A 27,609-nucleotide genomic window follows, 5' to 3' on the forward strand; every position below is an offset into this window, starting at 1 on the left:
ACTGCGCATGGTCATTAAAGATCCCATTTTCCAGGCTTTATACAGGCAAACTATCTGCTGGGTCAATAGGTAAAGGAGAGAAGAATTGAGCTCTCAAGAGCCCCATGACTCTTGCCCTGGGGGGAGGAACATTAATTTCAGAGGCATGGCCAAATTCCATTCTGCGTCCCAAAAATCCCCATGTAATCTCAATTGGAAACAATCTCTCTCACTCGCAGCCTCAGCGGCTGTGTGGTGTTGCTGTGCACCGTTAAACAGTTAGCACCATCCCTCTGTGGAGCTGGCTCTTTTGAAGATGTGACCCTTAATTAGGTGCATAAATAGTAGTTGAGCTGCCCCGGCTGTGGGTGCTGACCACGTGAAATCTGGCCCTAGGTGCCTCTGGAAAATCCGACCCTTGGAGTGAAAGCTTGCTATCCCATGCCACTGGAGAAATACAGTTCAGCTGATCATTATCAATGCTGCTCTGCTCAGCAAGGCCTCAGCTTACAAGGAGCAAAGCAAATGATCTTAGTGTCCAATCTTTATTCTCTTACTGGGTCTAATACTTACCACATGGTACAGCCAGAAACACTGGCTCTAGTAGGAGCCTGATTCGTAGAGGCACCAAACACCTGCAGTCCCACTGATCTGAATCACAGCTCAGCATCTTGGAATTATCAGACCCTAGTTCTATTAGGGTAGTGACCATAGGCCCAAGTCAGGATTGGGGCCCCATTGTGTTGGGCATAGTACCAACCCACAGGAAAACACAGTCCCTTCCCCAATCACTTCCCGTCTAACTAATCTGCACAGCTTCTATTTGCCTTTGGTATTATCACCTACTCAGAAGGAAACTGAGGCATGGGGGGTTGCTCATGGCAGGGCTACAGAAAAATGTTCTTGGAATGTATTGGAGATCATTTTTTTATTTTAGAAGGTGGAGAAAACTACTAGGGGGAGGCTGTTCTAAATTTGATTTTGACAAATAGGGAGGAACTGGTTGAGAATTTGAAAGTGGAAGGCAACTAGGGTGAAAGTGATCATGAAATGGTATAGTTCATGATTCTAAGGCTGGGGTGGGCAAACTTTTTGGCCCGAGGGCCACATCTGCGTGGGGAAATTGTACACAGGGCTGGGGCAGGGGGCTGGGGTGTGGGAGGCAGGGCGGGGTGTGATGCATAGGAAGGGGCTCAGGCTAAGGGATTGGGGCAGAGGAGGGGTGCGGGGTTTATGAGGGGGCTCAGGGAAGGAAGTTGGGGTGCAGGAGGGGTGCAGTATGTGACAGGGGGCTCAGGGTAGGGGAGTGGGGTGCAGGAGGGGTACGAGGTGCAGGCAGGGGGCTTAGGGCAGGGAATTGGGGGACAGCGTGCAGGAGCGATGTGGGCTCGAGCCTGGCGCCGCTTACCTAAAGTGGCTCCGGGGTGGCAGCAGCGCGCACTGGGGCCAGGGCAGGCTGCCTACCTGCCTGCCCTGGCTCCACGCCGCGCCGCTCCGGGAAGCATCCGGCACCATGTCCCTGTGTGGCCCCTAGGGGAGGGAAGGGCACAGAGCTCTGAGCGTTGCCCTTGCCACACCTCCAGATACCTCCCCCGAAGCTCCCATTAGTCGCGGTTCCCCGTTCCCAGCCAATGGGAGCTGCGGAGGGCGGTGCCTGGAGGCAAGGGCAACGCACGGAGCCCTCTAGCTCCCCCTCCCCCAGAGGCCACAGGGAGGTGGTGCCAGCTGCTTCTGAGAGTGGCATGGGGCCCACAGGCTGTAGTTTGCCCACCCCTATTCTAAGGAATGGTAGGGGAGAGAACAGCACAATAAAGACAGTGGCTTTCAGGACGGCAGAGTTTAGCAAACTCAGGGAGTTGGTAGGTAAAATCACATGGGAAGCAAGTCTAAGGGAAAAAACAATTGAAGACAGCTGGCAGTTTTTCAAAGAGACATTATTAAGGGCACAAGAACAAACTATCCCACTGTGTAGGAAAGATAGGAAGTATGGCAAGAGACCCCCCTGGCTTAAACAGGAGATCTTCAATGATCTAAAACTCAAAAAGGAGTCCTACAAAAAGTGGAAACTCAGTCAAATTACATAGAATGAATATAAACAAATAATACAAGTATGTAGGGACAAAATTAGAAAAGCCAAGGCAAAAAACAGCATCAAACTAGCTAGGGACATAAAAGGAAACAAGAAAACATTCTGCAAATACAGTAGAAGCAAGAGGAAGACCAAGGACAGAGTAGGCCTGTTACTCAATGAGTGGGGAAGACAATAACAGAAAATGTGGAAATGGCAGAGGTGCTTAATGACTTCTTTGTTTCGGTTTTCACCAAGAAGGTTGGTGGCAATTGGACATCTAACATAGTGAATGCCAGTGAAAATGAGGTAGGATGAGAGTCTAAAATAGGGAAAGAACAAGTCAAAAATTACTTAAACAAGTTAGATGTCTTCAAATCACCAGGGCCTGATGAAATGCATCCTAGAATACTCAAGAAGCTGACTGAGGAGATATCTGAGCCATTAGCAATTATCTTTGAAAAGTCATGGAGGAGATGGGAAACATTCCAGAAGACTGAAAAAGGACAAATACAGTGCCCATCTATAGAAAGGGAAATAAAGACAACCCCGGAAATTACAGAATTACAGCCCAGGGGGAATTACAGACCAGTAATTCTGTACCCGGAAAGATAATGGAGCAAATAATTAAGCAATAAATTTGAAAACACCTAGAAGATAATAAGGTGATAATAACAGTCAGCATGGATTTGTCAATAACAAATCGTGTCAAACCAACCTGATAGCTTTCTTTGACAGGATAACAAGCCTTGTGAATGAGGGAAAGCGGTAGATGTGGTATATCTTGACTTTAGCAAGGCTTTTGATACTATCTTGCATGACCTTCTCATAAACAAACTAGGGAAATACAACCTAGGTGGAGCTACTATAAGGTGGGTGCATAACTGGTTGGAAAATCATTCCCAGAGAGTATTATCAGTGGTTCACAGTCATGCTGGAAGGGCATAAGGAGTGGGGTCCCGCAGGGATTGATTCTGTTCAATATCTTCATAAGTGATTTAGATAATGGCATAGAGAGTACACTTATAAAGTCTGCGGACAATACCAAGCTGGGAGGGGTTGCAAGTGCTTTGGAGGATAGGATTAAAATTCAAAATGATCTGGACAAACTGGAGACATGGTCTGAAGTAAATAGGATCAAATTCAATAAGGACAAATGCACAGTACTCCAATTAGGAAGGAACATCAGTTGCACACATACAAAATGGAAAATGACTGCTTAGGAAGGAGTACTGCAGAAAGGGATCTGGGGGTCATAGTGGATCACAAGCTAAATATGAGTCAATGGTGTAACGCTGTTCCAAAAAAAGCAAACATCATTCTGGGATGTATTAGCGGGAGTATTGTAAGCAAGACATGAGAAGTAATTCTTCCGCTTTACTATGTGCTGATTAGGCCTCAACTGGAGTATTGTGTCCAGTTCTGGGCGCCACGTTTCAGGAAAGCTGTGAACAAATTGGAGAAAGTCCAGAGAAGAGCAACAAAAATGATTAAAGGTCTAGAAAACATGACCTATGGGGGAAGATTGAAAAAATTGGATTTGTTTAGTCTGGAGAAGAGAAGACTGAGATGGGACATGATAACAGTTTTCAAGTACATAAAAGGTTGTTACAAGGAGGAGGGAGAAAAATTGTTCTTCTAAACCTCTGAGGATAGGACAAGAAGCAATGGGCTTAAATTGCAGCAAGGGTAGTTTAGGTTGGACATTAGGAAAAACTTTATAACTGTCAGAGTGGTTAAGCACTGGAATAAATTGCCTAGGGAGATTGTGGAATTTCCATCACTGGGGATTTTTAAGAGCAGGTTGGACAAACACCTGTCAGGGATGGTCTAGATTATACTTAGTCCTGCCTTGACTGCAGGGGACTGGACTAGATGGCCTCTCGTGGTCCCTTCCAGTTATATGAGTCTATGAAAGTCAAGATTAGCATGCTGGAGCTCCTGATTTCCCATTCAGAGCTCAGAACACTGCTCTCTTTCAATAACCTCGACATTTATTCTAAGTACATTGATGATGAATGAACTATACAGGTATTTCTTCTGCCTGCACCCTGTTAATAAGTCCATGGTTTATACAAGCGACAAAGAGTCCTGTGGCACCTTATAGACTAACAGACATATTGGAGCATAAGCTTTCGTGGGTGAATACCCACTTCATCGGATGCATGTAGTGGAAATTTCCAGAGACAGGTATAAATATGCTTGTATTTATACCTGCCCTGGAAATTTCTACTACATGTATCTGACGAAGTGGGTATTCACCCACGAAAGCTTATGCTCCAATATGTCTATTAGTCTGTAAGGTGCCACAGGACTCTTTGCCCCTTATACAGATCCAGACTAACATGGCTACCCCTCTGATGGTTTATACAGTGGCAGTACAAGCAGGAAACCCCTTGATCAACCACAGATGTTCTTCAGAAGGATTGAGAGTTACAGTATACAACCCAAGGGTCTGATCACATCCATGTGGGCAGACCCCTGTTGTGTGGAGCCCAACCAAGGCCTAGGCCTCTCCCTGTTAGCAGTGTCCTAGATGGAACCGTTCTGAGGTTCCTGTTCAGTTCAGGGTGAGGAGTGTAATTGGCCATAGGGGGAAAGTTTTGGAAGACTTGCAAATCCCAGATTTTGTGCAAGTTTCCGCCCAATCCTGCTCAACCGGTGGGTCACATCCAGTTCCATGGGGGTAATTCAGGAGGTAATTAGGGCACTCGTTTTTCAAATATTCTCAGCATCATACACATTCCTTAAGCAATTCTTGCCAAGCTTGGAGGTCACCTGAAGGTCATTCCGCATCAAGCCTCAGCCTCACCTCTCAGCATGAGCCTTGCTTGTCTATTGCCTTGTTGGCAATGCACACGAATCTGAGTAATGGAAAAGGGAGCACTATATCCTTAAAGAAACAGTATCCCCTAGAGAGGATCCCAGCACAACTGAAACATCTGAGGACAACTCTCCTCTCCTCGCAGATCTGAAAAAACAAGTGTGAGGAGTTACAGTTGGCGTCATAGTGGGTACTTCTTGTTCTTAAACCTGCCTTGTAAGATTCCTCCTGACAGCTGAAAAGGCCTTTATAGCCCCTCTCCCCTCCAGCCACCTCAGTATATTCAGGCCCAGATCATTGCAGGGCTGAGCTGTGTATGCCTGCAGCTAAAGCACAAAGGTCTGAATATCTGTTTATGGATAAGAGGTAAAGTATCTAAGGCAGGATCTCTAGCCAAACCACACCTACATGGCAAGTGTTCAAAAGCCACAGCAGATGTATATGATTTCCCTACACTGCCTCAGAAAATGTAAATCCTGCTTGGGCTGTGAATATCCCCACAGCAGGAAGATGCAGCAATAGCATTACAAATGCTGTGCCCAGCAAATACAGGGCCTGAGCCAAAGCCCAGTGAAATCAATGGGAGTCTTCCCATTGACTTATGTGAGTTTTGGATCAGGTCCATAGTAAGGATTCAGAGTGCATTGAGGGAGTGGGGCAAAGTCTGGTACCTCGGGAGACTGAATTTAAGCCCCATGGCCCCTCTCTACCCTCACAAATCATGTGAAACGTGCTTGTTGCTTCATAATGTCATAGCTTTGGGGCGTTCATTATCTGGTCTCTCACAGTCGTACTCTTGCTTCTGGCCGAGAAGGCCGAGTTCAAATCTCACAACACAGTGCTGGGGGTTGCAGTGCTGTCAGAAAGGTGTCATCTTTTCAGCCGAGCCGTTTCGGCATGTTCCCTTCCACCTCTCATTAGTCCTCCTGACTTTCCCTGTCAAACAAGTTCTAATAGTCTGCACAGTCAATGAGCTGCAGTAACCTTTCTTTGTAAAGCCAGAGGGATTCACTGTGACCAGCCCAAAAGAAAACCTTACATCTACCAAGATTTGTAATGCTATCCAATTTATAAGCTTAAGCAGGCTTGGGTCTGGCCAATCCTGGGTCTGGAGGGGAGACCACCAAAGAAACCTAAGAATGGTAGGGGATGGTAGTGATTCAGTATGTGACACTCTTCCTTCTGCATCAGCAAAGAGAAAAGCCCCCCAAATGACATTATGGGGAGCTGTACTCATTTTGAATTCTAATCCTGTCCTCCAAAGCGCTAGCCTTTTGGCTGAGTTATACACAAGGTCTGATTATGTACAGTCAAGATCAAGTCCACTGTGCCTTTTCATAGAATCATAGAAATGTAGGACTGGAAGGGACCTCAAGAGCTCCTCTGATCCAGTCTCCTAAACTGAGGCAGGACTAAGCATTAACCTAGACCATCCCTGACAGGTGTTTGTCTAAACCTCTTCTTAACAACCTCCAGTCACAGAGATTCTTGACCCTCCCTTGGTAATTTGTTCCAATGCTTAGCTACTCCACAGTTAGGAAGTTTTTCCTAATGTCTAATCTAAATCTCCTTTGCTGCAGTTTAAGCTCATTACTTCTTGTCCTGTCCTGAGTGGATAAGGAGAACAATTTATCACCCTTCTCTTTATAACAGCCTTTTACATATTTGAAGACTGTTATCATGTCCCTCCTCAGTCTTCTCTTCTCCAGACTAAACAAATCCAGTTTTTTTTCCCAATCTTTCTTCATAGGTTGTGTTTTCTAGACCTTTAATCATTTATGTTGCTCTCCTCTGGACTTTCTCCAATTTGTCCCCATCCTTCCTGAAATGTGATGCCCAGAACTGGACATAATACTCCAGTTGAGGCCTTATCCATGCTGAGTACAGTTGAAGAATTACTTCTTATATCTTGCATACTACACTCCTGCCAATACATCCCAGAACGATGTTTGCTTTTTTTGCAAGTGTTACACTGTTGCTCATATTTAGTTTGTGATCAGTTATAACCCCCAGATCCTTTTCTGCAGTACTTCCTCCTAGGCAGTCATTTCCCATTTTGTATGTGTGCAACTGATTGTTCCTTCCAAAGTGTAGTAATTTGTATTTGTCCTTATTGAATTTCATCCTATTTATTTCAGATCATTTCTCCAGTTTGTCCAGATCATTTTGAATTCTAATCCTGTCTTCTAAAATGTTTGCAACCCCTCTCAGACTGGCATCTTCTGCAAATTTTATAAGTGTACCCTCTATGCCATTATCCAAATCATTTATGAAGATACTGAATAGAACCGGACCCAGGACAGATCCCTGTGGGACTTGATTTAATATGCCGTTCCAGCTTTTCTATGAACCCATTGACAACTATTCTTGAGTATGGTTTTGCAACCAGTTGTGCACCCACCCTTATAGCAGGTTAATCTAGACTATATTTCCCTAGTTTGTTTATGAGAAGGTCATGTGAGAAAGCATCAAAAGCCTTACTAAAATCAAGCTTTAACACATCTACTGCTTCCCCCATCCACAAGGCTTGTTACCCTGTCAAAGAAGGATATTAGGTTGGTTTGACATTATTTGTTCTTGACAATTCCATGTTGACTGTTACTTAGCATCTTCTCTTCTAAGTGCTTATAAACTGACTGTTTGATTATTTGCTCCATTATCTTTCCAGGTACTGAAGGGAAGATGATTGGCCTGTAATTCCCTGGGTTGTTATTATTCCCCATTTTATAGATAGGTATTATACTTGCCCTTTTCCAGTCCTCTGGGATCTCTCCTGTTCTCCACGAGTTCTCAAAGATAATCGCTAATGGCTCCGAAATTGCTTTAGCCAGTTCCGTAAGTATGTTAGGATGTATTTCATCAGGCCCTGCTGACTTGAAGACATCTAACTTGTCTAAATCATTCTTAACTTGTTCCATTTTAGCCTCAGATCCTACCCGATGTACACTGATGTTCACTATGTTAGTCGTCTGATCACTGCTAACCTTTTTGATGAAAATGGAAACAAAAAAAGACATTTAACACTTCAGCCATTGCTGTGTTTTCTGCATTGTCTTTCCCTCCGCATTGAGTAAAGGGTCTACTCTGTCCTTGGACTTCCTCTTGTTTCTAATGTATTTGTAAAATGTTTTCTTGTTATCCTTTCATAATGACAGGTTTCAGAGTAGCAGCCGTGTTAGTTTGTATTCACAAAAAGAAAAGGAGTACTTGTGGCACCTTAGAGACTAACAAATTTATTTGAGCATAAGCTTTTGTGAGATACAGCTCACTTCATCGGATGCATTCAGTGGAAATGCATCCAATGAAGTGAGCTGTAGCTCACGAAAGCTTATGCTCAAATAAATTTGTTAGTCTTTAAGGTGCCACAAGTCCTCCTTTTCTTTTTGTTATCCTTTGTGTCCCTAATCTCATCTTGTGCCATGGCCTTTCTAATTTTGTCCCTACATGCTTGTGTTGTTGTTTTTTATATTCATCCTTCACAACTTGACCTAGTTTCCACTTTTCATGTGATTCTTTTTTGAGCTTCAGGTTATTGAAGATATCTTTATTAAGCCAGGATGGTCTCTGGCATTGGGATAGTCCGTTCTTGTGCCCTTAACACTATCGCTTTAAAAAATTGTCAACTCTCCTGAACTCTTTTTTCCCTTAGATTTGCTTCCCGTGGGATCTTACCCACCAATTCTCTGAGTTTGCTAAATTCTGCCTTCTTGAAGTCCTTTGCCTTTTTTCTGCTGTTTTCCTTCCTACCATTCCTTAGAATCATGAATTCTATCATTTCATGGTCACTTTCACCCTGGCTGCCTTTCACCTTCAAATTCTCAACCAGTTCCTCCCGGTCTGTCAGTATCAAATCTAAAACAACATCTCCCCTAGTTGCTTTCTCCACCTTCTGTAATAAAAAGTTGTTTCCAAAGCATTGCGAGAACGTATGTGGGGGTTTCAATCTAGTGTCCTGGCCAAATTCCAACCCACGCAATTACATTCTGCCTCCCTAACCTTCCTCTTGTTTCAATTGAACAATATAAACTTCCCTTCCTTTTTTAAACAACTGCCACCTTCCAGCCCAGAAGTGGCTGCATCTTTGTGATGAGCAAAGTGTTTTTAAAATCCCTTTTGGATGAAAGGTACTAAACAACTGTCAAAGCCGAACCCTACTGTAGTTATCTGGAATTGTGCTCACTGGGGCAGTCTCATGAGCTACACATCTCACTAATGCCAGAAGATTTGTAGTCTCTCAGGTTTACCCCACCACACATCAGTACAAAGCAAACATGACAGTCCAGGACACTCAGCTTCAATAGCAAGCAGCCACAATTTCAGCTCACTGGACACTGACAAGGCTCCTTAAGGTATGGGATTAAAATATGTAATGCTCATATTCTGCCCTGCTGTGCAAAGTAGAACATATGTGTTGTCTAGTATTTGGGAGGCGTCAGGAGGCATCAGAAAGGGGTTGCAACCCATCAGATGTTTTTCTATCTATGCCTTTCTAACAGGCCCATCACTGTGGTGCCTGTGTGCCATGTTTTGCCATTGTTAGCTGCCCCATCTCACATAAAATCTATTGGGCCAGATCTTCCATAGAGATAAATCAGCATGGCTGCAATGGAGATGCAACAGCTAACACCAGCTGAGGACCTGGCCCATTATTTTTAGGAGCAGGGAGGTATTACGAATCCCTTCTCCCATCCTGGCGTCTGCACCTTCTTTTTGCCCTGATCCTACCCTTGAAATAACCCTCCACTTTCTATGCTCCACACATTGCCCCATGAAACACACTTCTTTTGCCCTGCTTTCTCAGGAAGAGTGGTTGCTGCTACTGCCCTCATGCCATCTCTTGCTGTACTTTAGCTGTCATATCTAGCTTGTAAAACTGCCCAAGGCAATGGCCCATCTAAATGACATGCTTTGTAAGACATGGTGCTATATTAATAATAATACTTTCACCAGCTATGGGTCCCAACATGTAAAGTCACAATAAAACCATCAGAACAGTCTGTTGATTGACACCAATAAGATATATATTTTAGGGGGTGGGAGCTCGAGACTGAACACACAAGAGTAGAAACGTTCTGAATGGACATAAGCATTGGAATAATCCGAGGCATTTCCATTGGGGAGCTCTGAAGACAAAGCACTGAATCCAGCTTGCTCCTGTGGTTTATGAGATCATCCAAGCCCCCAGAAGGATTCGAGTTGGCTGTTATGTGGCTTCAGTAAGTCACACTATTTTGGCCACTCCAAAAAGCAACGAAATACCAGCGAAGAAGCTCACCCACGCAATGGTCCAACAAGAAATGTGACTCCGGCTGCTTGAAAGAGACCGGCATGTAGAAAACAGCCCACATTCTGCAGGCAGTCACATCCAGACTGCCCCACTGAAGTCACTGAGGTAGCAAGGGTGTAAGTGAAGGTTAAGGAATTTAAAGGCACAGGCTGCTGGCTGTACCAGGAGTGGAACTCAGCTGTTGAGGGGAAAATGTGCCTGAGTGCTAGCAGGGACCCTAACTGCAGCGTGTCAGCTGGGTAACTGATTGGTCTTTCACAGGGGATTTGCCCTCACTGTCTGTCACCCACTGATCACTTATTCCAGCGATTTGTTAGTTTGACCTTACAGGAAGTGTCAGGAATCCATGCTAACTTTAGCCACTCCCCTCGCATTGTACCAGCGGCAGCTCTTTGTGAGCAGTGGCTTGGCAACCCTTTCAGAAGCTGCCAACGCCAGGCTTTCAGAGGGCTTGTAGGGCTCTGCTCTAATAGGAAGGCTGAAGATGAGTCGGGGAGGAGCTGTAACGTCGGACTGCTCCTCGGCTGGTGACTCAGCTTCCATGAGGCAGAAGATGACCTTGGCAGGACTGTAACCAGCTGCAGCCCCACCGCTGCCATTCACCTACAATGGCTGTCCCGGCAGCAGAGAGTGCGAAAGAGCCTGCATTGACTTGGAGTGGAGCTGAGGAGTGGAGGGTTCTTGAAAAAACAGCGCGGTGGGATAGAGGGCACTGACTCAGATCCACACCACCCTTCCACAGCTCTGGTTCATTCAGTTCACAGCACACATACTATTAGCGTCCTTTACAACAGGAAATGCAGCCAGTAATTTAGGCACCGCTTTGCTTTTTAGAGTCCCTCTTTTGTTCCAAGCTGACCGTCTCTGCCGTTCCTTGTGGCGTGTGCTGTCACAGTGACATGTGGGTCACAGGAACTGCATTCACAGATATTTCCAGTGGGCTGGCGCAACCTGCCTCCCTGGGATTGCTCTGGGTTTCTTAAGCCCTTTCCATTGATCAAAGACTTTCATTTATAGGCAACAAAACAGCGTCTCTCCTCCGACAGAGAGAATTAGAGCAAGAGGGGCTTGTATGTGCCATACTGTTATTTTTTAGTGTTGGTTTTGTACACACACACAGCTGACTGATTCAAGAACACCCGGCAGCCACCAAACCAGGGCCCGCTTTGCTCACCTGAGTGTACTGATTTCTTCATGCTGCCACCGTCGCGGACGTTACATAGGAACAAAATTCCGTGCCGGGATGGCTTTCCAAGTTGCTCCTGCGACTAATCCCCAGGGTGATGTGTGACTGGCTTAGTCCTGTTGTTCCCGCAGGCAGGGATCAGCCAGGGGAAGTGCACTCCTCCTGCACACTGGCTCCACACAACCCGGAGCTCCAGCGGAGGGGCAGCCCAGCACACTCCCAGCAATTAGAACACACCTTTCCTAATCTGATGTTCAGTTCTGGGCCGCTCCAACTGCGCTGACATTGGCAGGGGAAGGAGGAGAGCTCAGCCTCCCTGGTGGGTTAACCTTTTCCCCTCCAAACACAAATGCACTCTGCAGAATATTTCTGCCAGCTCCTGGGCCTGGAACCTCCCGCAGATTGAACCTGTGCAGCCAGGAACAAAATCTACCTGAGTTTCTTCCTTCAAGCCCCGAGCCACCCCACCGCCATTGACTCAACCCCTCCCCATCTATGTGGGGCAGGATCACCCCAGTTCTAGGGAGAAGCAGTTTCTAGTTCAAAGTGCATTGCTGGCCGGTCAGCCTGATTAGTGTAAACATCTCCTCTTCGCTCTCCAAACCCGCATGGAGAGGCGAGACTGCCAGGCAAGTGAAGCATTTGCCTAGCCTCCCGCAGTGGGGTTGTGTGTGTGCGTGCATGTGTGTCACAGTGTGTGTGTGCGCGTGCGCGTGCGTGTGTAACCGAACCATTCATCACACCGAAGAGAAGCAGCCCAACAGCCAGCCACATACCAGACAACCAGCTTCACAAAGCGGAGGGAGATTCTCCCCCCTCACACACAGGTCCACTCATCGCCCTTCAGACCATCTGGGGAGAGGGAAGACTCGAGTCTGACACATGGTCTGGGTGTCTGAGGAGCCCAGAGAGGAGACACATGCTTCTGATTACTGGCCATGTGAAGTGCCTGCTGGGTAATTAGTAATCAGGCAAACACGCTGGAGGCATTTAGCACAGAAAGAGGAGAACATTAAGAAGAGAAAGGCCAAAGAACTGGATTCTGCCCCATGGAATTGGACTCTTTATGGAGGAAAGGCCCAAGTTAGGACAATGGAAAATTCCCATTGATAATGAGACTCACTCAGCAGGAGGAAAGGTGGCAGAACCTCCCCCCAAAGTCTTGTCTACATGAGAAAGTTGCACTGGTTTAACAATAGGTGCAATTTTGAAACTGATTTAGTTAAACTAGTGCAAGCCCCTGTATGGATGTTCTTATTTCAGCTCAGAGCGACGTATTTCCATTTGGCTTAAGCCTATCAGGATCTGGTTTAAACTAAAAGAATATGAGCCAGATTTAAACTGAACTAAGCATGTCCACACGGTAGTTTGCACAGGTTTAATTGAAGTGGTTTAAACACTAATTTAAATTAAACTGGCACAACTTTCTCATGTAGACAAGGCCTGAGATAAAAATGATGCTGTGGGAGGACTGACTGGCTCCTAGCTACAGTTTTTCATCTCTAGGTCACCAATTTGAATCCAGCTCCAACCATTAGTTATTACCAGCTGATGGCTGTTTGGTGCCCTGGGTGAAATGAGTTTGTTGGGTCTCAGTCCAGGTTCCCCATGGACAAATATCCACGGACAACCCACCTTCATAGCCTGCTCCAATTCCTGTCTCAGGAGAGCAGTTGAGGATTGAATGGGCCATGGAGCCTGAGCTGCCCTCTAACCCCCAGAAGTACTTGCATGTGTTGTGAAGGAAGCTGCTGAACCAGCAACTTTCACCAGCACTGGATTTGCACAAAATAGTAAAATATTGCTATTGTGGTTTGCAAAAGGCCCCCTCACCATGTTGTTGGCTGTGTGGCCACTGCCCTAAAAAGCCCCCTCCCCCAACCCTTCCTGGGACTGTGTAAGCATGTGTCTCATTGCTGAGAGCCCAGGGCCATCCCTGTTGTATTCAGCAATCCAGAGAACAGGTGACTCACCTTCTTGCTTTTACTCCCACTGTAATATCCTGCAAGCAAGTCTGTTGCTTTGGAAGCCTGCCTGGCACAGGGTGGGTGTGCTCTGATCCTGGCATTGCATAAGGATACGGAGAGACCAGTAGCCCATCCCATCATTAAACAGCAATACCTAGCTCTTCTACAGAACAGATCTCAAAGCGCTTTACAAGTCATTAGCTCCATTTTACAGGTGAGAAACCGAGGCACAGAGAGGTGCAGTGACTTGCCCAACATCATACAATGGGCCAGTGATGAAGCCAGGAAGACAATCCACAGCTTGCTTGGTTGAATGCTAATCAAATATCCTACCATCTGGGCTACCCCCTTGTCTCTGCACCTCTGATTATATTCATAGACATGGCTGATTCAAATACTATCATACTCACATAGAAACGTTTTGCAGAAGGTGCAGGGACAATTTACAGCTCCTTTCACATATTTGCATATGTGTATACAATTGTGGGGGGGGGCATGCAATTAGGTGTGCACAATTGTGCGTGTGTGCAATTGTGCATGCACGGTCATGTGATTGTGTGTGTGCGCAGTCATGTCTGCATATGATTATGTGCATCTGTCTGTTTGACTATGCATGTGTGTGCATGTATGCAGAGCAGTCGCTCGACTGCATAAACACAAACAGCAAACCGTGGGGCAAGGTCTCTAGCACAGGGCCACATAAACATGAAGTACTAGAAAATGGCTGGAGGGATTTTTTTATGAAACATCCGTCAGACAAAAAATCCTTTTCTTGAACTGCCTGGGCCTCCGAATTATCCAGAGAGTCAGTAGTTTTGCTTGGAAAGGCAGGTTAATGTTTAATCCAATAGAGAGCCCTCAAGCTGCAAATAGGTAAGTCATTTATAGCTCTTTTCTGTTCCCTAAGATAAGTGAGGGAATTTATTGCTCTTGAAAGGGGGGGATTCAGAGTCCTGGCTTGCTCCAGACACGGTGCAGGCCAGCGCTGTCTGGGTAAGCGTCCCACACATGCAGTTCTGCCAAAACACCTCAGGCCTGAAGGGCAGCGCCTCTGATGTCCCAGTCCTGGGCCCCCATCAGCTCTGCCAAAGCACTTCACTCCTAGCCTGGAGCACCCCTGTTACTGCAGTTGTGGGTCCTCAGGAAGCCCTGCTAATGCACCTCACTCCTGACCTGCAGTGCTCCTGGCATTGCCAATCTTAGTCCATCCTCCCCATTCCCAGCACTGCCAATCCACCTCAGGTCTCATCAGTAGGAACCCCCCACCCCCACCCATTCCAGTGCAGACTGTAACCAAAATTCGAAACCTTGACACTCTTCATGACATGGAATGCTTCTTTTCCAGCCAGCCAGCCTTGTTCCTTTAGTGCTGGTATCGCGTTTGAAGATGCTGCACGCTATCCAATCATTGTGGCTATTATCAGGAACAGGAAATGGTTAACTGAGGCCACCATGAGCAAGGAAAGGCAGCAGGAGCTGCATTTAGGGAATAGGATGAGGCTCAGCAGGGCTCTGGGGGAGAGAGTTTGTGGAGCAGGGCCCTGTTCCATCAGGCTGGCTGTTCTACCACCAGTCAGGGAGGGAGGTGGGAGTGAGTAGAAGCCAGCGGAATGAGGGGCAAGCAGGGGAAAGGCACAATAGGGCCAAGGGAAGGGGTGCATGGGTTTAACAAGCCAGCAGCAGGCCAGACCTCATCATCTTCTTTGGGGAAAAATATTCCTGACTGATGTAAAGGTGGAAACTAGAGTGATGGGGCCGTAAATCGGCCGGATCCACCTCTCCAGCACTATGTTTGTTTTATGTCTGATCCTGCCAGCTTTGTACTGTTGCACAGTCACTCTGCCGTGGCTGCATGGCTGGAGGGCGCCTGTAAAGTTTTCCATCCAGCACACTCTTCCCTGTTTGGCCGAGCAGCAGGGGAAAGGGCAACTGCCAACCCAAACAGTAGGTGAGCTGTGCCATCCACCCACTGGAGAGAGAGAGAGACACCCGGGGAAAAGAAAGTCAAGCAAAGCCTTTGAACTGGGAGTGAAGGGAGTGGGACCACACGGAAACGGGAGCTTGTGGCTTTGGCAGAAACTGGCTCTAGCATGACCTCGCTGGCAGGGACGGAGGGACAGCCTCAGTGCTGATGGATGTGCAGCCGAGTGCTGACTCCTCCTGCGCACTTCGGTAAGTCCAACAGCCGGGAGGCACTGAGTCAGCAGAAGGGGCCAGCCAGGCAAATCACTGGCTGGAATAGGATCCCGGCTGGTTTCCTGGCTGCAGAGAAATGGACTTTCAGGGCAGTTTGCTCCCTGCTGGAGGCATGATGTTTCCACGCCAAGGGGAAGTTGCTTGCGACTGAGGCCAAGCCCAGAGAATGGCCAGCACTGGACACATCTGGTACCTGCACTCCTAAGAATCAGAGCCTCTACCCTCCTCATCCTTCAGCTAACAGAGCACCAGCTACCCCTTTCTGTTGCAGAGAGACCCCCCTCTGCCGATAGCACAGTCTCCCTGCCTAAGCCAGTACCAGTACCAAACACCCCACTAGCCCTGGCTGTTTTCCTGGCTCCTCAGAATCCTAGTAATAACACTGGGAGCTTGACAGCTTCAGAGCCCTGCCTAAACGGTAGCGAATTAACCCTGCAGTGAACTAAGGCTAGCATTGTCCCCATTTCACAGAAGGGCAAACTGAAACACAGAAGCTAGCTCGGGGTCCTAGCAAGAGTTACTTTCAGAGCTAGAATTAGGAGCATCGACGTTCATTTTCACCCACCCAGCTAACTTTCTAGTTGCTGTCACATTTTGCCCGGTTCTCCCTCTGAGCCCTTGGAGGGTGGATAACTGAGACACCTGGCTTCAGAGCGTTACCAAAAACCATCCCAATTGAAGAATTTCTGAGAACATTCCTGTAACAGCTAGTCTGCGGCATGTGCAATTTACACGATGAAGAGGTCTAGAGGGTTGATTGGCACTTGTCTGGCACGGCCTCCATAACTCACGCAAAACTCCAGCAGTCGGGAGTGAGACAGCCAGAGTCATGCCAAGAACACTGTTACGCTGTAGCATACTAACTATGTGTGTATATTTTTATATAAATTATATATTCACACCCACAGCTGGCTTGCTATGGCAGACATGGCAGGGAGGGGAGGGGTAAAAGTTTAATTGGCCAGGGTTTGGGATGGCTACAATATTCCTGACTGAGGAAGCCACGTGAGTCAGGAAAATGAGGCTGTCAAAGATGCATGCTAACGATGGTATAATGCCTTGTGGTCTAGCGCACCAGAGGCCTGGGTTCAATGTCCTGCTCTGCCACACACTCCCTGTGTGATGTTGAGCAAGTCACTTAGCCTCTCTGTGCCTCAGTTTCCCACCTGTACAATGTGGATAACAGCCCTGCCATGTCCCACAGGAGTATTGTGAGGTGTTGAGATAGACATTAGTTTTTGTGTATGTTATATGTAACTCTACACATAAGAATGGCCATTCTGGGCCAGGCCAATGGTCCATCCAGTCCAGTATCCTGTCTTCTTGCAATGGCCAGTGGCAGACATGTTAGAGGGAATGAACAGAACAGGGCAATTACCGAGTGATCTATCCTCTGTCATACAGTCCCAGCTTCTGGCACTCAGAGGCTTAGGGACACCCACAGCATGTAGTTGCAGCCTGACCATCTTGGCCAATAGTCATTGATGGACCCATCTTCCATGAACTTATCTAATATATTATTGAACCCATTTGTACTTTTGGCCTTCACAACATCCCCTGGCAACGAGTTCCACAGGTTGACTGTGCACTGGGTAAAGAAGTCCTTTCTTATGTTTGTTTTAAAACTTGCTGCCTATTAATTGTATTGAGTGACCCTTGGTTCTTGTGTTCTCTGAAAGGGGTAAGTAACACTTCCTTATTCACTTTCTCCACACCGTTCATAATCTTCTAGACCTCCATCATATCCCCCATTAGTTGTCTTTTTTCCAAGCAAAACAGTCCCAGTCTTTTTAATCTCTCCTCATATAGAAGCTGTTCCATATCTTTGCAGAGACCAGGCAACCAGAACTGAACACAGTATTCAATGTCTGGATGGACCAGGGCTTTATATAGTGGCATTATGATATTTTCTGTCTTATTATCTATCCCGCTCCTAATAGTTCTTAACATTGTTTGCTTTTCCGACTGTTGCTGAACACTGAGCAGACGTTTTCAGAGAACTATCCACAAAGACTCCAAAATCTTTCTTCAGTGGTTACAGCTGATTTAGACCCCATCGTTTTGTATGTATAGTTGGGATTATGTTTTCCAATATGCATTACTTTGCACCTATCTGCATTGAATTTCATCTGCCATTTTCTTGTCCAGCCTCCCAGTTTTGTGAGATCCTTTTGTAACTCTTTGAATTCTGCTTTGGATTTAACTAGCTTGAGTAATTTTGTATCATTTGCAAACTTTGTCACCTCACTGTTTGCCCCTTATTCCAGATCATTTATGAATATGTTGAACACCACTGGTCCCATGACAGATCCTTGAGGGACCCTGTTATTTACCTCTCTCCATTGTGAAAACTGACCATTTATTCTTACCCTTTGTTTCCTATCTTTTAACCAGTTAGTGACCCATGAGAAACCTTCCCTTTTATTCCATTACTGCCTATTTTGCTTACAAGCCTTTAGTGAGGGAAGAGGTGTTGTCAAAGGCATTCTGAAAGTCCAAGTCACTATATCCACTTGCGCACTTGTCGACACCCTTCAAGAATTATAATAGATTGATGAGGCATGATTTTCCTTTGTAAAAGCTGTGTTGACTCTTCACCAACATACCATGTTCATCTATATGTCTGTTAATTCTGTTTTTTACTATAGTTTCAACCAATTTGTCTGGTACTGAAGTTAGGCTTATTGTCCTGTAATTGCCAGGATAGCCTCTGGAGCTTTTTTTAAAAATTGGTGTTACATTAGTCATCTGGTACAGAGGCTGATATAAACAATCAGTGACATACTACAGTTAGTAGTTCTGCAATTTCATATTTGAGTTCCATTAGAACTCTTGGGTGAATACCATCTGGTTGTGGTGACTTATTACTGTTTAATATATCACTTTGTCCTAAAACTTCCTTTACTGACACCTCAATCTGGGGCAGTTCCTCAGATCTGTTATCTTCAGTGAAGACCAATGCAAAGAATTCATTTAGTTCTCCTCAATAGTCTTGTCTTCCTTGAGTGCTCCTTTAGCACCTTAATTGTCCAGTGACCCCACTGACTTTTTGGCAGGCTTCCTAATTGCTAATTGTTGTTAGTTGTGTTTTTTGCTAGATGGTTTTCAAATTCTTTTTTGGCCACGCTAATTATACTTTTAACATGAGTTGCCAGAGTTTATGATCCTTTATATATTCCTCAGTAGGATTTGACTTCCAATTTTTAAAGGATGTCTTTTTTGTCTCTAACCACCTCTTTTACTCTGTTGTTTAGCCATGATGGCATTTTGGTGTCTTCATACTGTTATTTTTTATTTGGGGTATACATTTAGTTTGAGCCTCTGTTATGGTGTTTTTTTTAAAAAAGTTTCCATGCAGCTTGCAGGCATTTCACTCTTTGGCTGTTCCTTTTATTTCCATTTAAATAGCCTCCTCATTTTTCTGTAGTTCCCCTTTTGGAAATTAAATACTACAGCAGGGGGTTTCTTTGGTATTTTCCCTCCTACAAGGAAGTTAAATTTAATTATATTATGGTCACTATTACCGAGCGGTTCAGTTATATTCACCTCTTGGACTAGATCCCTGTGTACCATATAGGACTAAATCAAGAATTGCGTCTCGTCTTGTGGGTTCCAGGACTAGCAGCTCCAAGAAGCAATCATTTATGGTGCTCAGAAATTTTATCTAGACTGCATCCCAACCTGTGGTGACATGTTCCCACTCACTATGGGGATGGTTGAAATCCCCCATTATTATTGAGATTTCTGTTTGGTAGCCTTTCTAATCTCCCTGAGCATTTCCCAATCACCGTCACCATCCTGGTCAGGTGGTCAGTAATATATTCCTACTGCTATACTCTTATTATTCAAGTATGACATTTCTATCCATAGAGATTCTGTGGTACAATTTGATTCATTTAAGATAATTACAATATTAAACTCTATGCTCTCTTTCACATACAGTGCCACTCCCTCACCAGCACGATCTACTCTGTCATTCCTATATATTTTGTACCCTGCTATCACCATGTTCCATTGATTATCATCATTCCACCAAGCTGCTGTGCTACCTATCAATATCCTCATTAAATACCGGACACTCAAGTTCAAACACCTTAGTATTTAGACTTCTAGCATTTGTATACAAGCACTTATAAAATTTGTCAATATTTAGTTGTCTGCCTTCATGTGAAATAATTGAATGGGACTCTGTCATTTGACTGTTCTCTTCAGTTCCTACCTGTACTTTATCAACTTCCATCCTCTCCTCTTTACTAGAATCGAAAGAATCCCCTTTAATAAATCCTCCCCTAAGGGACGTCTCTGTCCGAACTGTGCGCACGTGTCAGCTTTCCCCCGGCCATTAGTTATAAAACTGGTCTACGAACTTTTTTAATTTTACATGCCAGGAATCCGGTTCTGTTCTGGTTTAGGTGGAGCCTAACCTTCCTGTATAGGTTCCTCCTTTCCCAAAAGATTTCCCAGTTCCTAATAAACTGAAATCCCTTCTCCACATATCATAATCTCATCCACACACTCAAAGCTTGCAGTTCTGCCTAACTGGTCCTGCACATGGAACTGGAAGCATTTCAGAGAATGCTACCATGGAGGTCCTGGATGTTGATATCTTACCTAACAGGTAAATGTGGCCTCCAGCACCTCACTACTATTTTTCCATTTGTCATTAGTACCTACATAGACCACAACAACCACCGGCTCCTCCCCCGCACTCACATTAGCCTGTTAAATCAGGAGTGGGCAAACTTTTGGGCCTGAGGAACACAGCGGGGAATAGAAATTGTATGGCGGGCCAGGAATGCTCACAAAATTGGGGTTGAGGTGCGGGAGGGGGTGTGGGCTCTGGGGTGGGGCTGGGGATGAGGAGTTTGGGGTGTAGGAGGGTACTCTGGGCTGGGACTGAGGGGTTTGGAGGGTGGGAGGGGGATCAGGGCTGGGGCAGGGGATTGGGGCATGGGGAGAGGCTCAGGAGTGCAGGCTCCAAGCGGCGCTTACCTCAAGCAGCTTCCGGAAGCAATGGATGTCCCTCTCTGGCTCCTACGTGGAGGCATGGCCAGGAGGCTTTGCACACTGCCCCATCCGCAGGCACTGCCCCTGAAGCTCCCATTGGAGCATGTAGGAGCCGGAGCGGGGCCATGCCGCGGCTTCCGGGAACCACATGGTACGGCCCTCGACCCAGCGTCAGGGCTGGAGTGGAGCGAGCTGAGTGATGCGTCCCCGACCCAGTGCCCTGGATGGAGCGGGCCGAGCTGCGTGGTATGGCTCGTGGGCCGGCTTAAAACAGCTCACAGACCGAATCTGGCCCACAGGCCATAGTTTGCCCTCCCCTGGTCTAGATGCATTGAGAAGTCCACCACATTTGCACTTAGCAAGCAATTCATCATGTGGTTCTCCCGGTCATCACAAATCCAACTATTTATATTTCTAATAATTGAAATGGTTATATAAAATGGTTGTTCACTAGTTCTATCACAGCAGCACCTAGAAGTCTCAACCAGGATCAGGGTTTTACAAACACCTAAAGACGTGGTCCCTGTCCTACAGACTTTATATTCATATATATATAAAAAATTAGCACTGCAAAACAGCTGGCAGTCTGGGTGGAAAAACCCTAGGAAGGCTTGGGATCCTTCTTCTACAGTCCAGGCACAATCCTAATTAGAGCCATGTGAAATGCTCAAAGCCAAACTTGCCTCATTTGGGGCTTGGTAAGAAATCTGATGCTCAGAACAGGTTTGCAGACATGGGCAAATGTAAGGTTTCCCAGCTAAGCTAGAGGTGGGGTGCAGCCACACCCCCCTATCAGAACACTAGGTCTAGCTCCAAACTTCACATCTCTGTGCAGAGCAGAATCAAACCCCAATCTAAACTCTGGGGACAGCATCCAGTTCTAAACTTTCCCAGAGTTTGGAGTGTTTGGATCCCACCCATTAAGGAAGTAAGTTGCAGCAATAATCTTGGACATGGGGCTCAGCTCTGACACCCAACTAAATGCAACTAGGTGATATTGGGTAGCAGTGGCTGAGTCTTCAGTTTTATTTATACCCTAACTCAAAGTAAAATTTGAGTATGCACACACCTGTGTGTATGGTCACACAACTCCATAGGGAAGGACACCACAGAGAATTTTTGTATGGACAGTCACATACTCCAACAGCTAAGATTTGTACTGTACTAGTCCTGAATGACCCTCCTCTTTTCAGTTATAGTACAGGTGTTAAAGCAGGCATCTCCTGAAGTGGGAGAACACAGATGCTCTGGCTTTCCTAACACCCCATCATAATCTGATGCTCAGATAGCAGAGGGAAGAGTCTGTGATGTGCTGATCTGAACCCTCCTTCATTGTCTGCCTGTTTCAAACCCCGGTTCACTTTATAGCACAACAGCCAGGCTCCCTCTGCAGTCTCAACTGCATATGGCTAGGAGGTTAGTAATTTAGCAATGCATTTCCTGCCTCCTGCTCCTGTGACTCCATCTGACACTGGAGCATCCATGGGCCACAGCGTCATAACATTGTCATCTAGCCACCTGGCTCTGCAACCCTGCTGCTCCACAGCTTGGACTAATGGATGTGTTTAGGAGGCAGGAACTTTAATGAAGCAATTACCTGGCTTAAATCAGAAGGCTTTGATCTTTCCTCTCACCTTAATTACGGTGAGCCAGAAGGAGCGTCCAATTGCTTATGGGCAGGATTTTATTACCAAACAGGGTAACATCTGCTATGGCACAAGTGGTCAGTTTCTGAGAATGACTTTGCCAATGTATTTATAAGAGGAAACTTTTTTTACAGCCCCAAACTGAAAGCTGATGCTTCTATTATAAATAAAATAAAGCAGCAGGCATGGGCAGGAGGGCTGGTGCCCAAGGGAAACAGCAAGAGGACAAGTCACTTACCTATTCTATGCCTCCATTTCCTCATCTGTAAAATGGGGATAATAATCTACCGTAGCTCACAGGGGAGTTGGGAGGCTTGATTAATCGGAAAGTGCTTTGACATCCTTGGGTGAAAGGGACTACAAAAATGCAAACTTTTTTATAGTTACTAGTTAGTATAATGTATTAGTTAGTATAATGTATAATGTATTAGCTCTTCATTTGAAGGGCTTTCAGACGTGACCGGTGACTTTGGGGGCCCAGATCGAGACATCTGAAACAGCCTGATTTTCAGTGACTATCTGAATCTCATGCCCCTCCAAGACATCTCACTCACATGCTGAGTACTCACAATCAAAAGCCAAAAAATGACCCCACAAAAAACACTGACACCATTTTGCACTAAAATGTGTTGCTGTTTTTGATGAGCTCTAATGGTCTTGTTCTCTTTTCCCTTACAGTCATCTCTTGGATGCTGCTTGGCATACGAAGAATAGCAAAGTACTGTTCAGACATTGTTGAGTATTTTTTTCGAGGGTAGGAGTGGGAGACCCAAGAACTGGCTTCTAGTCCCGGCTTTGCCACTGACTCCCTGTGTGACCTTGGACAAGTCACTTACCTGTTCAGTGCCTCAGTTTCCCCATCTGTAAAATGGGGATAATAATCCTACCTTATCTCACAGGGAGTTGTGAGGCTTGATTAATTGGAACGTGCTTAGATATCCTCAGGTGAAAGGTGCTACAGAAATGCAAACTTTTTTATAGTTACTAATTAGTATAATGTAAGTCATTGTTTTGTAATAAACCTACAGGAGCAGGAACCTGTTGGATTCTCCAGGGCGTCAGTCACAGTTTTTCTAGGCAGATTCACATGACCCTCAGTGTTCTCCTGTCAAGTGGAGCCCCTCTCCCTTGTGCTTTGCCCAGGAAATACTGACCAGGAAACATACATTCAGACTGGAGATGCATCAATTTTAAGGCCAGAAGAGACCATCTTGATCATCTAGTCTGACCTGCTGAAGAGCACAGGCCATAGGATTTCATCCAGGGATTCCTGATTCTAGTTTAATAACTTGCAATTGAACTAGATCATGTGTAAAATTTTCAACAGTGTCTAAGTGATCTAGGCCCAGATCCAGTGGGAGTCAGGGGCCTAAAGACCGCTGACAGTCTGAGCCAAAGTGCCTTTTAGAAATGGGACACAGGCACTTTTGAAAGTGTTACCCTACATCTACCATACTCGGGGCAATCCCACCTTCCTTCTCCTGCTCAGTATATGCCCTGTTACATGTTAGCGTGGGTTTAACCCTTTTCCCCCCAGCATCCCACAGGCAGCTCATGTTCAGCTGGCTGTCTACAACCACCTGCAGAGTCACTGGTTTCCAGAGCACAGGCCCCCTCCCCAGCACTGTAAGCCTGACCTTGGTGTCTGACCTTGACCTGTGTGTTTGCATGTGCTTGGGAGGAGGGCGTGAGAGGCCCCTTCCCCCGACTGGCTGTTTGTGGAACAGCAGGCATAGAAACCCATCAGACCCATTGTACAGCTGTTTCTCCGCTGGGAGATTCTGGACAGAAGCCACAGAGCCCAGCTGGTAACTGGAGAAGGAGGGAAGCAGGGAACTGGAGAAGAGGGGAAAAGGAAACACAGCAAATCTGGATGAAGGAAAACCACAGAAGGCTCAACGAGAGCCAGGCTGTAATCGCTACCAAAGCAATTATGGAAGATTTATACCAGGCTGCAGAGCTGGGTCCTTGGCACGTGAAATGGAAAAGCTGGAAGGAGGGAATTTGGTATCCTGGCACTGGGCTATCTCAGATGTGAGCAGTACAGCCTCAGCACTTCTGTCCCATCTGGGGGCGGGACGGAGGCGGGAAGGAAGGGCTACACTTCTCCGCTTCCAGCCTGGAGTTCAGGCCAAATGTTACTTCCAAGTTTACAAAGGAAAATAAACACCACAGCAGCCAGTGTGAGCAATGCCAGAGGCTTCCATGGAGGCAAAGTGGGTGACGAATCTTTCCCCAGTCAGTGGAGTGTGAACAGAGCTGATCCACTACTGCTATTACAGCCTGTGGGATCTAGGCTGCGATAAATCTCTGCCTGGCGTACAGAGCGGCTGCTGCATGAAGTGTACAGAGGATTTAGGTCTCCCAGGCCATCAAGCTAGCACAGGGGTGGGCAAGCTACAGCCTGCAGGCCACGTCCAACCCATCAGAGCTTTTAATCCGGCCCTCGAACTCCATTGCCCAGCTCCGCTGGGGAGCAGCGTTGCAGGCTTGCCCTGCTCTGCCTGCCCAGCGCACATCAGACCAGCAGTATATTTCCTCTAACGAGCCAGGCAGAAGTGGTGGCTCCTAGCCTGTGTTAGTGCTTGGCTGTTTGCTACATTGCAGGGAGCCACACCAGGGCCCTGGCTGAAGCATGAATGGATTCCTAATGGAACGATGACTTCAGAGTCTGGACTTGTTTCAGGAGCAACTCAGTGAGCGGGCTGGTACTAGCAGCTGTGTGAATGTAGCCGTGTGGAACTCCCTACTCCTCACCTGCTGCCCCCTGGCTCTTTTGATCTCTTTCTGAGCTGGGGCTGACTTGAAGGAAGTTGGAAAATAGGTTGTTCTCCAAAGAGCCCTGGAGATGGATGCTTTAGTGTTTACATGCCAGGTGGAATCCAGGGCTCTGAGAGTTCAGAGAGGGCATGTTCATTCTCTGGGCTTGAAAGAATGGGACTCCCCGAACAAGGAGCCATGCACATCCTCACCAATTGGCAAAGGCAGAGTCTAGAGACAGCTCACCCTGCTCTCACCCTCACTCAAAGGGAGGGGACTGTGCCAGTGGATGGGGGATGTCATGGTGGGTAAGGAATTGTTCCACCAGACATCCCGCTGTGTGGGAGCTCTGTGGTACAATCTGTTTGCTCCCTCAGGTTGATCCATTTTTATACCTTTCCAAAAGGATTTGGGTCACAGTGACACTGATGGAAAGATGGCGATGGCTACAGCCAGGTACTCCACAAGCTTTCCACACACAGTTCTGCCCGTGCACAGCCAACCTGACTTGCAGCCCCCACTGCTATTCGAGGCCTACATCTTTGTTCTGCTTGCAATATAATGGATCATGGGTAGAGGAGCATTTCCCTGGATTCAGTGGATTCCACACTGCTCAAGATTTTGTTCCTGTATTGCCCTCTGGTGGCTGGCCTACAAACAACAGGTACATCCTTGTGCAGTTGGACTACCTATTGAACACGGAGTCATCATTAGATCAGGAGCCAGAAACTGAGGATTTTTTGAGCTAACGGGTGGGAGTTTTATTTCCAGTGCTGCACACCTGTGGCTGCTTTAGCTGACAACAGTTGCCTCAGTATGGGAGCAGAGACCAGTTCCAGCTTTGCCTATGCCTCCCATTCCTGCCCTGCCCTTCCACTTGTGGGAATAGCCACCTGCACAGACATCTCCACACAACCACAGAGAAGCCTCTTCTCTGATGCTAACCGGCAAACTGAGGATTTTAGCTTACTGGACTGTTAAGAACCTTACTCTGTGGAACCAGAACTACAAGGCACAATCACTCAACGCAGGGCACAGGATATCTATCTATATATATCTCAAAAAGAAAAGGAGTACTTGTGGCACCTTAGAAACTAACAAATTTATTAGATTTATTTATTACAGCTCACTTAGCTGTAGCTCATGAAAGCTTATGCTCTAATAAATTTGTTAGTCTCTAAGGTGCCACAAGTACTCCTTTTCTTTTTGCAAATACAGACTAACACGGCTACTACTCTGAAACCTATATATATCTCAGCGCTTACAATCAGTTTGGTAAAATTGCAGGGCAATGACGATTTCGGAGCCTGTCAGACTTAAATAGAAGACTCCCAAAAAGCTTGTGTCATGGGCACCTGCCAGTTTCCATCTGTGAAAACCAAACCAGACAGGCATGCACAAAAGCAGGTCTGAAACTAGTCAGTTCCTCAGAGGGGAATAGGAAGATATAACTCTTTGCACACGTCTATTTTCCAGAAATGGTCATTGTCATTATTTGTATAATTTAGTAAATGAATGGGGTAGGAGAGACAGAAGGCGGGCGATGGATTACCTGAATGGCTCATGGGCATAGTGCTGGTTACAGAGCATTTTACCAAATAGATCACTGGCTTGATTCCAACTGAGATGACTGGTGCCTCACCATACTGGGGGGGCACCAGCTAAAGGAGAGGACATGTGACCTCCCCACGTGACTCCTCCCTGCCCCCCTGCGTTCTCCCCATCCCCTCCCCATCCCACGTTACCTGGGGGAGGGAGGCTCTGCCCTGCCACTGCACCGGGCATGTTTGGCTGCTCTTCTTGGCAGCCAGGCCCCAGAGCCACTCCCGGATGCTGCACGGTGCAGCACAGCAACTGCCTGGGTGAGTGCCTGGCTGCAGCAGCAGTGGGCTGCCTCCCACCCAGGCTTGGCTTAAGGGACTGCGCCTGAGTGAGTCGGAGCCCCCTGCCCTCCCTGGCATGCTGAGAGTCGGCTCCTGTCCCCAGAGTTTGAACCTATTCTTTATGAGATATTTGCCCAGCTCCAATGATATTGGACTATATCATGGACACCTACTGTAGCATGTCACAGGTCTCGCTGCTGATTTCCACGGCTACCTGGAACCTCCCAGAAATGGCTAGGGTAGAACTCAAATCTTCCCACTCCAGTATAAGCCTCTATTGCAATATTCTTAGCAGTCATCAGATGGCACTGTTACAGATACTCAACTGTGAACAGGTTTCAGAGTAGCAGCAGTGTTAGTCTGTATTTGCAAAAAGAAAAGGAGTACTTGTGGCACCTTAGAGACTAACAAATTTATTAGAGCATAAGCTTTCATGAGCTGTAGCTCACGAAAGCTTATGCTCTAATAAATTTGTTAGTCTCTAAGGTGCCACAAGTACTCCTTTTCTTCTTTCAACTGTGAACAGGCAATTAGATTTTGGAGAAATAGTGGAAGTTAAGTTAGTTGTGGTGCGGGTCATTTTTAGAAGATGAGCACACACCAGTGTGATCCGTGCTTAAGTCTCTTTGAATAGAATTATTCTTTGATGGTGAGCTACTGACAACAGGCTCTGCCTGTGCAAGCAAACAAACTATTCCATGATATCAAAACAATGCATCTACCCTTTGAGATCAAGGAGTATCGCTCTTAGTGGTCACCAGCGTAGGATCTATGCCACGCTGCTGATCAGTTCTACTGTGGTATCC

General features: G+C 46.4%; 1 protein-coding gene across 1 annotated transcript in view; it reads right to left on the minus strand.

The window, feature by feature from the left end:
• Positions 1 to 11,622, minus strand: part of SEPTIN9 (septin 9) — a 254,811-nt gene extending 243,189 nt beyond the window's left edge. Inside the window, exon 1 of the mRNA XM_038371506.2 lies at positions 11,333 to 11,622. Within this exon, the coding sequence (XP_038227434.1) occupies positions 11,333 to 11,354 (22 nt within the window). The 5' untranslated portion in view covers positions 11,355 to 11,622. The remainder of the gene's footprint in view (positions 1 to 11,332) is intronic.
• Positions 11,623 to 27,609: the final 15,987 nt, after the last annotated feature.

This window comes from Dermochelys coriacea, chromosome 14 (assembly GCF_009764565.3).
Source record: "Dermochelys coriacea isolate rDerCor1 chromosome 14, rDerCor1.pri.v4, whole genome shotgun sequence".
NCBI classification, from domain to species: Eukaryota; Metazoa; Chordata; order Testudines; family Dermochelyidae; genus Dermochelys; species Dermochelys coriacea.